Here is a 14456-nt window from a genome sequence, read left to right on the forward strand (position 1 = left end):
TGTAGTAGACTACCAGTAGTAGTTTTAATGTTATCTTATGGTTTAGTGTTATATTGCCCTGTAGTAGACTACCAGTAGTAGTTAATGTTATCTTATGGTTTAGTGTTATATTGCCCTGTAGTAGACTACCAGTAGTAGTTAATGTTATCTTATGGTTTAGTGTTATATTGCCCTGTAGTAGACTACCAGTAGTAGTTTTAATGTGATCTTATGGTTTAGTGTTATATTGCCCTGTAGTAGACTACCAGTAGTAGTTTTAATGTTATCTTATGGTTTAGTGTTATATTGCCCTGTAGTAGACTACCAGTAGTAGTTTTAATGTTATCTTATGGTTTAGTGTTATATTGCCCTGTAGTAGACTACCAGTAGTAGTTAATGTTATCTTATGGTTTAGTGTTATATTGCCCTGTAGTAGACTACCAGTAGTAGTTGTAATGTTATCTTATGGTTTAGTGTTATATTGCCCTGTAGTAGACTACCAGTAGTAGTTAATGTTATCTTATGGTTTAGTGTTATATTGCCCTGTAGTAGACTACCAGTAGTAGTTTTAATGTTATCTTATGGTTTAGTGTTATATTGCCCTGTAGTAGACTACCAGTAGTAGTTAATGTTATCTTATGGTTTAGTGTTATATTGCCCTGTAGTAGACTACCAGTAGTAGTTTTAATGTTATCTTATGGTTTAGTGTTATATTGCCCTGTAGTAGACTGGCAGTAGTAGTTTTAATGTTATCTTATGGTTTAGTGTTATATTGCCCTGTAGTAGACTACCAGTAGTAGTTTTAATGTTATCTTATGGTTTAGTGTTATATTGCCCTGTAGTAGACTACCAGTAGTAGTTAATGTTATCTTATGGTTTAGTGTTATATTGCCCTGTAGTAGACTACCAGTAGTAGTTTTAATGTTATCTTATGGTTTAGTGTTATATTGCCCTGTAGTAGACTACCAGTAGTAGTTAATGTTATCTTATGGTTTAGTGTTATATTGCCCTGTAGTAGACTACCAGTAGTAGTAAATGTTATCTTATGGTTTAGTGTTATATTGCCCTGTAGTAGACTACCAGTAGTAGTTAATGTTATCTTATGGTTTAGTGTTATATTGCCCTGTAGTAGACTACCAGTAGTAGTTAATGTTATCTTATGGTTTAGTGTTATATTGCCCTGTAGTAGACTACCAGTAGTAGTTTTAATGTTATCTTATGGTTTAGTGTTATATTGCCCTGTAGTAGACTACCAGTAGTAGTTTTAATGTTATCTTATGGTTTAGTGTTATATTGCCCTGTAGTAGACTACCAGTAGTAGTTTAATGTTATCTTATGGTTTAGTGTTATATTGCCCTGTAGTAGACTACCAGTAGTAGTTTTAATGTTATCTTATGGTTTAGTGTTATATTGCCCTGTAGTAGACAACCAGTAGTAGTTAATGTTATCTTATGGTTTAGTGTTATATTGCCCTGTAGTAGACTACCAGTAGTAGTTTTAATGTTATCTTATGGTTTAGTGTTATATTGCCCTGTAGTAGACTACCAGTAGTAGTTAATGTTATCTTATGGTTTAGTGTTATATTGCCCTGTAGTAGACTACCAGTAGTAGTTTTAATGTTATCTTATGGTTTAGTGTTATATTGCCCTGTAGTAGACTACCAGTAGTAGTTAATGTTATCTTATGGTTTAGTGTTATATTGCCCTGTAGTAGACTACCAGAAGTAGTTTTAATGTTATCTTATGGTTTAGTGTTATATTGCCCTGTAGTAGACTACCAGTAGTAGTTAATGTTATCTTATGGTTTAGTGTTATATTGCCCTGTAGTAGACTACCAGTAGTAGTTAATGTTATCTTATGGTTTAGTGTTATATTGCCCTGTAGTAGACTACCAGTAGTAGTTTTATGTGATCTTATGGTTTAGTGTTATATTGCCCTGTAGTAGACTACCAGTAGTAGTTTTAATGTTATCTTATGGTTTAGTGTTATATTGCCCTGTAGTAGACTACCAGTAGTAGTTTTAATGTTATCTTATGGTTTAGTGTTATATTGCCCTGTAGTAGACTACCAGTAGTAGTTTTAATGTTATCTTATGGTTTAGTGTTATATTGCCCTGTAGTAGACTACCAGTAGTAGTTTTAATGTTATCTTATGGTTTAGTGTTATATTGCCCTGTAGTAGACTACCAGTAGTAGTTAATGTTATCTTATGGTTTAGTGTTATATTGCCCTGTAGTAGACTACCAGTAGTAGTTTTAATGTTATCTTATGGTTTAGTGTTATATTGCCCTGTAGTAGACTACCAGTAGTAGTTAATGTTATCTTATGGTTTAGTGTTATATTGCCCTGTAGTAGACTACCAGTAGTAGTTTTAATGTTATCTTATGGTTTAGTGTTATATTGCCCTGTAGTAGACTACCATTAGTAGTTTTAATGTTATCTTATGGTTTAGTGTTATATTGCCCTGTAGTAGACTACCAGTAGTAGTTTTAATGTTATCTTATGGTTTAGTGTTATATTGCCCTGTAGTAGACTACCAGTAGTAACTTTAATGTTATCTTATGGTTTAGTGTTATATTGCCCTGTAGTAGACTACCAGTAGTAGTTAATGTTATCTTATGGTTTAGTGTTATATTGCCCTGTAGTAGACTACCAGTAGTAGTTTTAATGTTATCTTATGGTTTAGTGTTATATTGCCCTGTAGTAGACTACCAGTAGTAGTTAATGTTATCTTATGGTTTAGTGTTATATTGCCCTGTAGTAGACTACCAGTAGTAGTTTTAATGTTATCTTATGGTTTAGTGTTATATTGCCCTGTAGTAGACTGCAGTAGTAACTTTAATGTTATCTTATGGTTTAGTGTTATATTGCCCTGTAGTAGACTACCATTAGTAGTTTTAATGTTATCTTATGGTTTAGTGTTATATTGCCCTGTAGTAGACTACCATTAGTAGTTTTAATGTTATCTTATGGTTTAGTGTTATATTGCCCTGTAGTAGACTACCAGTAGTAGTTTTAATGTTATCTTATGGTTTAGTGTTATATTGCCCTGTAGTAGACTACCAGTAGTACTTTAATGTTATCTTATGGTTTAGTGTTATATTGCCCTGTAGTAGACTACCAGTAGTAGTTAATGTTATCTTATGGTTTAGTGTTATATTGCCCTGTAGTAGACTACCAGTAGTAGTTTTAATGTTATCTTATGGTTTAGTGTTATATTGCCCTGTAGTAGACTACCAGTAGTAGTTAATGTTATCTTATGGTTTAGTGTTATATTGCCCTGTAGTAGACTACCAGTAGTAGTTTTAAAGTTATCTTATGGTTTAGTGTTATATTGCCCTGTAGTAGACTACCAGTAGTAGTTAATGTTATCTTATGGTTTAGTGTTATATTGCCCTGTAGTAGACTACCAGTAGTAGTTTTAATGTTATCTTATGGTTTAGTGTTATATTGCCCTGTAGTAGACTGGCAGTAGTAACTTTAATGTTATCTTATGGTTTAGTGTTACATTGCCCTGTAGTAGACCACCAGTAGTAGTTTTAATGTTATCTTATGGTTTAGTGTTATATTGCCCTGTAGTAGACTACCAGTAGTAGTTTTAATGTTATCTTATTGTTTAGTGTTATATTGCCCTGTAGTAGACTACCAGTAGTAGTTAATGTTATCTTATGGTTTAGTGTTATATTGCCCTGTAGTAGACTACCAGTAGTAGTTTTAATGTTATCTTATGGTTTAGTGTTATATTGCCCTGTAGTAGACTACCAGTAGTAGTTAATGTTATCTTATGGTTTAGTGTTATATTGCCCTGTAGTAGACTACCAGTAGTAGTTTTAAAGTTATCTTATGGTTTAGTGTTATATTGCCCTGTAGTAGACTACCAGTAGTAGTTAATGTTATCTTATGGTTTAGTGTTATATTGCCCTGTAGTAGACTACCAGTAGTAGTTTTAATGTTATCTTATGGTTTAGTGTTATATTGCCCTGTAGTAGACTACCAGTAGTAACTTTAATGTTATCTTATGGTTTAGTGTTATATTGCCCTGTAGTAGACTACCAGTAGTAACTTTAATGTTATCTTATGGTTTAGTGTTATATTGCCCTGTAGTAGACTACCAGTAGTAGTTTTAATGTTATCTTATGGTTTAGTGTTATATTGCCCTGTAGTAGACTACCAGTAGTAGTTTTAATGTTATCTTATGGTTTAGTGTTATATTGCCCTGTAGTAGACTACCAGTAGTAGTTTTAATGTTATCTTATGGTTTAGTGTTATATTGCCCTGTAGTAGACTACCAGTAGTAGTTAATGTTATCTTATGGTTTAGTGTTATATTGCCCTGTAGTAGACTACCAGTAGTAGTTTTAATGTTATCTTATGGTTTAGTGTTATATTTCCCTGTAGTAGACTACCAGTAGTAGTTAATGTTATCTTATGGTTTAGTGTTATATTGCCCTGTAGTAGACTACCAGTAGTTGTAATGTTATCTTATGGTTTAGTGTTATATTGCCCTGTAGTAGACTACCAGTAGTAGTTTTAATGTTATCTTATGGTTTAGTGTTATATTTCCCTGTAGTAGACTACCAGTAGTAGTTAATGTTATCTTATGGTTTAGTGTTATATTGCCCTGTAGTAGACTACCAGTAGTAGTTTTAATGTTATCTTATGGTTTAGTGTTATATTGCCCTGTAGTAGACTACCAGTAGTAGTTTTAATGTTATCTTATGGTTTAGTGTTATATTGCCCTGTAGTAGACTACCAGTAGTAGTTAATGTTATCTTATGGTTTAGTGTTATATTGCCCTGTAGTAGACTACCAGTAGTAGTTTTAATGTTATCTTATGGTTTAGTGTTATATTGCCCTGTAGTAGACTACCAGTAGTAGTTAATGTTATCTTATGGTTTAGTGTTATATTGCCCTGTAGTAGACTACCAGTAGTAGTTTTAATGTTATCTTATGGTTTAGTGTTATATTGCCCTGTAGTAGACTACCAGTAGTAGTTTTAATGTTATCTTATGGTTTAGTGTTATATTGCCCTGTAGTAGACTACCAGTAGTAGTTAATGTTATCTTATGGTTTAGTGTTATATTGCCCTGTAGTAGACTACCAGTAGTAGTTTTAATGTTATCTTATGGTTTAGTGTTATATTGCCCTGTAGTAGACTACCAGTAGTAGTTAATGTTATCTTATGGTTTAGTGTTATATTGCCCTGTAGTAGACTACCAGTAGTAGTTTTAATGTTATCTTATGGTTTAGTGTTATATTGCCCTGTAGTAGACTACCAGTAGTAGTTAATGTTATCTTATGGTTTAGTGTTATATTGCCCTGTAGTAGACTACCAGTAGTAGTTAATGTTATCTTATGGTTTAGTGTTATATTGCCCTGTAGTAGACTACCAGTAGTAGTTTTAATGTTATCTTATGGTTTAGTGTTATATTGCCCTGTAGTAGACTACCAGTAGTAACTTTAATGTTATCTTATGGTTTAGTGTTATATTGCCCTGTAGTAGACTACCAGTAGTAACTTTAATGTTATATTATGGTTTAGTGTTATATTGCCCTGTAGTAGACTACCAGTAGTAGTTAATGTTATCTTATGGTTTAGTGTTATATTGCCCTGTAGTAGACTACCAGTAGTAGTTTTAATGTTATCTTATGGTTTAGTGTTATATTGCCCTGTAGTAGACTACCAGTAGTAGTTAATGTTATCTTATGGTTTAGTGTTATATTGCCCTGTAGTAGACTACCAGTAGTAGTTAATGTTATCTTATGGTTTAGTGTTATATTGCCCTGTAGTAGACTACCAGTAGTAGTTTTAATGTGATCTTATGGTTTAGTGTTATATTGCCCTGTAGTAGACTACCAGTAGTAGTTTTAATGTTATCTTATGGTTTAGTGTTATATTGCCCTGTAGTAGACTACCAGTAGTAGTTTTAATGTTATCTTATGGTTTAGTGTTATATTGCCCTGTAGTAGACTACCAGTAGTAGTTAATGTTATCTTATGGTTTAGTGTTATATTGCCCTGTAGTAGACTACCAGTAGTAGTTGTAATGTTATCTTATGGTTTAGTGTTATATTGCCCTGTAGTAGACTACCAGTAGTAGTTAATGTTATCTTATGGTTTAGTGTTATATTGCCCTGTAGTAGACTACCAGTAGTAGTTTTAATGTTATCTTATGGTTTAGTGTTATATTGCCCTGTAGTAGACTACCAGTAGTAGTTAATGTTATCTTATGGTTTAGTGTTATATTGCCCTGTAGTAGACTACCAGTAGTAGTTTTAATGTTATCTTATGGTTTAGTGTAATATTGCCCTGTAGTAGACTGGCAGTAGTAGTTTTAATGTTATCTTATGGTTTAGTGTTATATTGCCCTGTAGTAGACTACCAGTAGTAGTTTAATGTTATCTTATGGTTTAGTGTTATATTGCCCTGTAGTAGACTACCAGTAGTAGTTAATGTTATCTTATGGTTTAGTGTTATATTGCCCTGTAGTAGACTACCAGTAGTAGTTTTAATGTTATCTTATGGTTTAGTGTTATATTGCCCTGTAGTAGACTACCAGTAGTAGTTAATGTTATCTTATGGTTTAGTGTTATATTGCCCTGTAGTAGACTACTAGTAGTTTTAATGTTATCTTATGGTTTAGTGTTATATTGCCCTGTAGTAGACTACCAGTAGTAGTTTAATGTTATCTTATGGTTTAGTGTTATATTGCCCTGTAGTAGACTACCAGTAGTAGTTAATGTTATCTTATGGTTTAGTGTTATATTGCCCTGTAGTAGACTACCAGTAGTAGTTTTAATGTTATCTTATGGTTTAGTGTTATATTGCCCTGTAGTAGACTACCAGTAGTAGTTTTAATGTTATCTTATGGTTTAGTGTTATATTGCCCTGTAGTAGACTACCAGTAGTAGTTTTAATGTTATCTTATGGTTTAGTGTTATATTGCCCTGTAGTAGACTACCAGTAGTAGTTTTAATGTTATATTATGGTTTAGTGTTATATTGCCCTGTAGTAGACTACCAGTAGTAGTTTAATGTTATCTTATGGTTTAGTGTTATATTGCCCTGTAGTAGACTACCAGTAGTAGTTTTAATGTTATCTTATGGTTTAGTGTTATATTGCCCTGTAGTAGACTACCAGTAGTAGTTAATGTTATCTTATGGTTTAGTGTTATATTGCCCTGTAGTAGACTACCAGTAGTAGTTTTAATGTTATCTTATGGTTTAGTGTTATATTGCCCTGTAGTAGACTACCAGTAGTAGTTTAATGTTATCTTATGGTTTAGTGTTATATTGCCCTGTAGTAGACTACCAGTAGTAGTTTTAATGTTATCTTATGGTTTAGTGTTATATTGCCCTGTAGTAGACTACCAGTAGTAGTTTAATGTTATCTTATGGTTTAGTGTTATATTGCCCTGTAGTAGACTACCAGTAGTAGTTTAATGTTATCTTATGGTTTAGTGTTATATTGCCCTGTAGTAGACTACCAGTAGTAGTTTAATGTTATCTTATGGTTTAGTGTTATATTGCCCTGTAGTAGACTACCAGTAGTAGTTTAATGTTATCTTATGGTTTAGTGTTATATTGCCCTGTAGTAGACTACCAGTAGTAGTTTTAATGTTATCTTATGGTTTAGTGTTATATTGCCCTGTAGTAGACTACCAGTAGTAGTTTAATGTTATCTTATGGTTTAGTGTTATATTGCCCTGTAGTAGACTACCAGTAGTAGTTTTAATGTTATCTTATGGTTTAGTGTTATATTGCCCTGTAGTAGACTACCAGTAGTAGTTTAATGTTATCTTATGGTTTAGTGTTATATTGCCCTGTAGTAGACTACCAGTAGTAGTTTTAATGTTATCTTATGGTTTAGTGTTATATTGCCCTGTAGTAGACTACCAGTAGTAGTTTAATGTTATCTTATGGTTTAGTGTTATATTGCCCTGTAGTAGACTACCAGTAGTAGTTTTAATGTTATCTTATGGTTTAGTGTTATATTGCCCTGTAGTAGACTACCAGTAGTAGTTTAATGTTATCTTATGGTTTAGTGTTATATTGCCCTGTAGTAGACTACCAGTAGTAGTTTAATGTTATCTTATGGTTTAGTGTTATATTGCCCTGTAGTAGACTACCAGTAGTAGTTTAATGTTATCTTATGGTTTAGTGTTATATTGCCCTGTAGTAGACTACCAGTAGTAGTTTAATGTTATCTTATGGTTTAGTGTTATATTGCCCTGTAGTAGACTACCAGTAGTAGTTTAATGTTATCTTATGGTTTAGTGTTATATTGCCCTGTAGTAGACTACCAGTAGTAGTTTAATGTTATCTTATGGTTTAGTGTTATATTGCCCTGTAGTAGACTACCAGTAGTAGTTTAATGTTATCTTATGGTTTAGTGTTATATTGCCCTGTAGTAGACTACCAGTAGTAGTTTAATGTTATCTTATGGTTTAGTGTTATATTGCCCTGTAGTAGACTACCAGTAGTAGTTTAATGTTATCTTATGGTTTAGTGTTATATTGCCCTGTAGTAGACTACCAGTAGTAGTTTAATGTTATCTTATGGTTTAGTGTTATATTGCCCTGTAGTAGACTACCAGTAGTAGTTTAATGTTATCTTATGGTTTAGTGTTATATTGCCCTGTAGTAGACTACCAGTAGTAGTTTAATGTTATCTTATGGTTTAGTGTTATATTGCCCTGTAGTAGACTACCAGTAGTAGTTAATGTTATCTTATGGTTTAGTGTTATATTGCCCTGTAGTAGACTACCAGTAGTAGTTTAATGTTATCTTATGGTTTAGTGTTATATTGCCCTGTAGTAGACTACCAGTAGTAGTTTAATGTTATCTTATGGTTTAGTGTTATATTGCCCTGTAGTAGACTACCAGTAGTAGTTTAATGTTATCTTATGGTTTAGTGTTATATTGCCCTGTAGTAGACTACCAGTAGTAGTTTAATGTTATCTTATGGTTTAGTGTTATATTGCCCTGTAGTAGACTACCAGTAGTAGTTTAATGTTATCTTATGGTTTAGTGTTATATTGCCCTGTAGTAGACTACCAGTAGTAGTTTAATGTTATCTTATGGTTTAGTGTTATATTGCCCTGTAGTAGACTACCAGTAGTAGTTTAATGTTATCTTATGGTTTAGTGTTATATTGCCCTGTAGTAGACTACCAGTAGTAGTTTTAATGTTATCTTATGGTTTAGTGTTATATTGCCCTGTAGTAGACTACCAGTAGTAGTTTTAATGTTATCTTATGGTTTAGTGTTATATTGCCCTGTAGTAGACTACCAGTAGTAGTTTAATGTTATCTTATGGTTTAGTGTTATATTGCCCTGTAGTAGACTACCAGTAGTAGTTGTAATGTTATCTTATGGTTTAGTGTTATATTGCCCTGTAGTAGACTACCAGTAGTAGTTTAATGTTATCTTATGGTTTAGTGTTATATTGCCCTGTAGTAGACTACCAGTAGTAGTTAATGTTATCTTATGGTTTAGTGTTATATTGCCCTGTAGTAGACTACCAGTAGTAGTTTAATGTTATCTTATGGTTTAGTGTTATATTGCCCTGTAGTAGACTACCAGTAGTAGTTTAATGTTATCTTATGGTTTAGTGTTATATTGCCCTGTAGTAGACTACCAGTAGTAGTTTTAATGTTATCTTATGGTTTAGTGTTATATTGCCCTGTAGTAGACTACCAGTAGTAGTTTTAATGTTATCTTATGGTTTAGTGTTATATTGCCCTGTAGTAGACTACCAGTAGTAATTTTAATGTTATCTTATGGTTTAGTGTTATATTGCCCTGTAGTAGACTACCAGTAGTAGTTTTAATGTTATCTTATGGTTTAGTGTTATATTGCCCTGTAGTAGACTACCAGTAGTAGTTTTAATGTTATCTTATGGTTTAGTGTTATATTGCCCTGTAGTAGACTACCAGTAGTAGTTTTAATGTTATCTTATGGTTTAGTGTTATATTGCCCTGTAGTAGACTACCAGTAGTAGTTTTAATGTTATCTTATGGTTTAGTGTTATATTGACCTGTAGTAGACTACCAGTAGTAGTTTTAATGTTATCTTATGGTTTAGTGTTATATTGCCCTGTAGTAGACTACCAGTAGTAGTTAATGTTATCTTATGGTTTAGTGTTATATTGCCCTGTAGTAGACTACCAGTAGTAGTTTTAATGTTATCTTATGGTTTAGTGTTATATTGCCCTGTAGTAGACTACCAGTAGTAGTTTTAATGTTATCTTATGGTTTAGTGTTATATTGCCCTGTAGCAGACTACCAGTAGTAGTTGTAATGTTATCTTATGGTTTAGTGTTATATTGCCCTATAGTAGACTACCAGTAGTAGTTTTAATGTTATCTTATGGTTTAGTGTTATATTGCCCTGTAGTAGACTACCAGTAGTAGTTTTAATGTTATCTTATGGTTTAGTGTTATATTGCCCTGTAGTAGACTACCAGTAGTAGTTTTAATGTTATCTTATGGTTTAGTGTTATATTGCCCTGTAGTAGACTACCAGTAGTAGTTTAATGTTATCTTATGGTTTAGTGTTATATTGCCCTGTAGTAGACTACCAGTAGTAGTTTTAATGTTATCTTATGGTTTAGTGTTATATTGCCCTGTAGTAGACTACCAGTAGTAGTTAATGTTATCTTATGGTTTAGTGTTATATTGCCCTGTAGTAGACTACCAGTAGTAGTTTTAATGTTATCTTATGGTTTAGTGTTATATTGCCCTGTAGTAGACTACCAGTAGTAGTTTTAATGTTATCTTATGGTTTAGTGTTATATTGCCCTGTAGTAGACTACCAGTAGTAGTTAATGTTATCTTATGGTTTAGTGTTATATTGCCCTGTAGTAGACTACCAGTAGTAGTTAATGTTATCTTATGGTTTAGTGTTATATTGCCCTGTAGTAGACTACCAGTAGTAGTTTTAATGTTATCTTATGGTTTAGTGTTATATTGCCCTGTAGTAGACTACCAGTAGTAGTTTTAATGTTATCTTATGGTTTAGTGTTATATTGCCCTGTAGTAGACTACCAGTAGTAGTTTTAATGTTATCTTATGGTTTAGTGTTATATTGCCCTGTAGTAGACTACCAGTAGTAGTTAATGTTATCTTATAGTTTAGTGTTATATTGCCCTGTAGTAGACTACCAGTAGTAGTTAATGTTATATTATGGTTTAGTGTTATATTGCCCTGTAGTAGACTACCAGTAGTAGTTTTAATGTTATCTTATGGTTTAGTGTTATATTGACCTGTAGTAGACTACCAGTAGTAGTTTTAATGTTATCTTATGGTTTAGTGTTATATTGCCTTGTAGTAGACTACCAGTAGTAGTTTTAATGTTATCTTATGGTTTAGTGTTATATTGCCTTGTAGTAGACTACCAGTAGTAGTTTTAATGTTATCTTATGGTTTAGTGTTATATTGCCCTGTAGTAGACTACCAGTAGTAGTTAATGTTATCTTATGGTTTAGTGTTATATTGCCCTGTAGTAGACTACCAGTAGTAGTTTTAATGTTATCTTATGGTTTAGTGTTATATTGCCCTGTAGTAGACTACCAGTAGTAGTTAATGTTATCTTATGGTTTAGTGTTATATTGCCCTGTAGTAGACTACCAGTAGTAGTTTTAATGTTATCTTATGGTTTGGTGTTATATTGCCCTGTAGTAGACTACCAGTAGTAGTTTTAATGTTATCTTATGGTTTAGTGTTATATTGCCCTGTAGTAGACTACCAGTAGTAGTTTTAATGTTATCTTATGGTTTAGTGTTATATTGCCCTGTAGTAGACTACCAGTAGTAGTTTTAATGTTATCTTATGGTTTAGTGTTATATTGCCCTGTAGTAGACTACCAGTAGTAGTTTTAATGTTATCTTATGGTTTAGTGTTATATTGACCTGTAGTAGACTACCAGTAGTAGTTTTAATGTTATCTTATGGTTTAGTGTTATATTGACCTGTAGTAGACTACCAGTAGTAGTTTTAATGTTATCTTATGGTTTAGTGTTATATTGCCCTGTAGTAGACTACCAGTAGTAGTTTTAATGTTATCTTATGGTTTAGTGTTATATTGCCCTGTAGTAGACTACCAGTAGTAGTTTTAATGTTATCTTATGGTTTAGTGTTATATTGCCCTGTAGTAGACTACCAGTAGTAGTTTTAATGTTATCTTATGGTTTAGTGTTATATTGCCCTGTAGTAGACTACCAGTAGTAGTTTTAATGTTATCTTATGGTTTAGTGTTATATTGCCCTGTAGTAGACTACCAGTAGTAGTTTTAATGTTATCTTATGGTTTAGTGTTATATTGCCCTGTAGTAGACTACCAGTAGTAGTTTTAATGTTATATTGCCCTGTAGTAGACTACCAGTAGTAGTTTAATGTTATCTTATGGTTTAGTGTTATATTGCCCTGTAGTAGACTACCAGTAGTAGTTTTAATGTTATCTTATGGTTTAGTGTTATATTGCCCTGTAGTAGACTACCAGTAGTAGTTAATGTTATCTTATGGTTTAGTGTTATATTGCCCTGTAGTAGACTACCAGTAGTAGTTTTAATGTTATCTTATGGTTTAGTGTTATATTGCCCTGTAGTAGACTACCAGTAGTAGTTAATGTTATCTTAGTAGGTTTTATGGCCAGTAACCAGGTTTCCATCCACAGTTTTTATGCAGTAAAGTCATACCATATAAATAAATACAATCATAACAGCTGTGATGGAAACAGGAAGTTCCAGTACAATTTTATAAATGCTTACAGATAATTTGTTAATTCAACATGATGGGATCTTTTTGTATCGGTAAAATGTATTATGTGAGAAATGGCAGTGGAAAATGCCTTTATGCGCAAATACTAATATAATAACTATCATATCGAAGCAAATTTGGGAGTCACACGATGATATGGGTGTGCAGTCCTCCGACTAGGACTGGGGAAACCATGCAGTTTCTTAGGCTGCAGATTAAATAAATGATGAACTTCACAGGGTGTTGAAAGTACACACTATGAGATTGATGCTGCTTTCCAATCAATGTCAAGATCTAGTGACATGATGATCGACTGCCGTTTGACAATTACTGATATTATCGCTCTTATCCGCTAGAGACCAGACTAGGCACATTGCCTATTTAACGCAACAGTTTTTTTGGACAAAACACACAAAACTAAAATCGGTAGAGTTGAAAATGCGATGGAAACACATTGAACTTTAGATTTTTATTCTGTACATGACCGCAACAAGTCCGTTTGGTGGAAACACACCACTGATGGGAAAATTCACTTTTTCTTTATGCGGATTCTAGAAAATTCCCATGAAAATCTGTCGCCAATCGGATGGAAACCTAGTTAGTGTCATTGATAAAACCCTCCAGTAAAATGTCATGGTGTATTTAACACGCAGGTAGTTGACCTCTCTCTGTGTGTCTGTGTGTATAAAACTCACCTTTCTGAGACAGGTAGTTGACCTGTATGTCTCTCTCTCTCTGTGTGTCTGTGTGTATAAAACTCACCTTTCTGAGACAGGTAGTTGACCTGTCTGTGTCTCTCTCTGTGTGTCTGTGTGTATAAAACTCACCTTTCTGAGACAGGTAGTTGACCTGTCTGTGTCTCTCTCTGTGTGTCTGCGTGTATAAAACTCACCTTTCTGAGACAGGTAGTTGACCTGGTGTCTCCTGGTGTGTTTCTCCTGTAGCTCCTGGAGGAAGCTGGATCCAGTATTACTGCGGCAGAACAGCTCAGAGCTGGACGCCTCGGTGCTGCTATCCGGGCTGTCCACACTGAGCCGGGCGCTGCTGTAGGTATCATAAAGCTCCACCAACAGACAGTCCACTATGGAGGAGCGGGGGGCTCGGACATCCTCGCCCTGGAGGTCGCCAAGGGTCACACGATCACCGGTTCCAGACCCCAGGCCGTTCTGGGGATGCAGACTCGGGCATGACGATGATGTGTCGCTGGAGCAGTCTCTCGGTCTCTCTGAGACAGAGCCTGTGTTGTTGTGGCCTGAAGTGGAACGACAACCAGGTCTAGTCCACTGCTGAAACGCCGAGAAGCCGTCTGAGAGTGACGCACCTGTATCGGAGTTGATGAACACTCCGCTTTCCCCCTCCGAACAGATGTCGCCGTCACAGATGTCTATTTCTAAAAGTTCCGCCACGTTCCCAACCTGGGACGACATTTCAACACGCTGATCCCGTTCACTACCGTTGTTCTTGCGCTTCTCAAGTTGCCATCTCTCTAAACATGAACGTTTCATGCGAACAGGTGCAACTGCTTTCTTAATTCAATACACGTCTTGAAGAGGAAGTGAGTTCCGGGTGCATTCCATTCCTCTCCTCGGGAGGTAGGGCTGTGCTCCCGAGCTACTAGTTTCCTTCCTGAAAGTTCGTAGCGCAAATCTGCCGCCCCTCCGGAGTGAATAGTCTAGTCCAGCCCACTGGAAACGTCTTCTGTCCATGCTATCCGGGATCCTTGGGACGT

The 14456-nt window shown here is 34.3% G+C and overlaps 1 protein-coding gene across 1 annotated transcript in view; it reads right to left on the reverse strand.

Moving 5' to 3' along the window:
• LOC311122269 (TBC1 domain family member 30-like) overlaps positions 1–14241 on the reverse strand; it is a 71675-nt gene extending 57434 nt beyond the window's left edge. Inside the window, exon 1 of the mRNA XM_084196658.1 lies at positions 13620–14241. Within this exon, the coding sequence (XP_084052784.1) occupies positions 13620–14232 (613 nt within the window). The 5' untranslated portion in view covers positions 14233–14241. The remainder of the gene's footprint in view (positions 1–13619) is intronic.
• Between the last annotated feature and the right edge of the window lie 215 nt (positions 14242–14456).

Source organism: Coregonus lavaretus (genome assembly GCF_964263955.1).
Source record: "Coregonus lavaretus genome assembly, contig: HAP1_SCAFFOLD_259, whole genome shotgun sequence".
NCBI classification, from domain to species: domain Eukaryota; kingdom Metazoa; phylum Chordata; class Actinopteri; order Salmoniformes; family Salmonidae; genus Coregonus; species Coregonus lavaretus.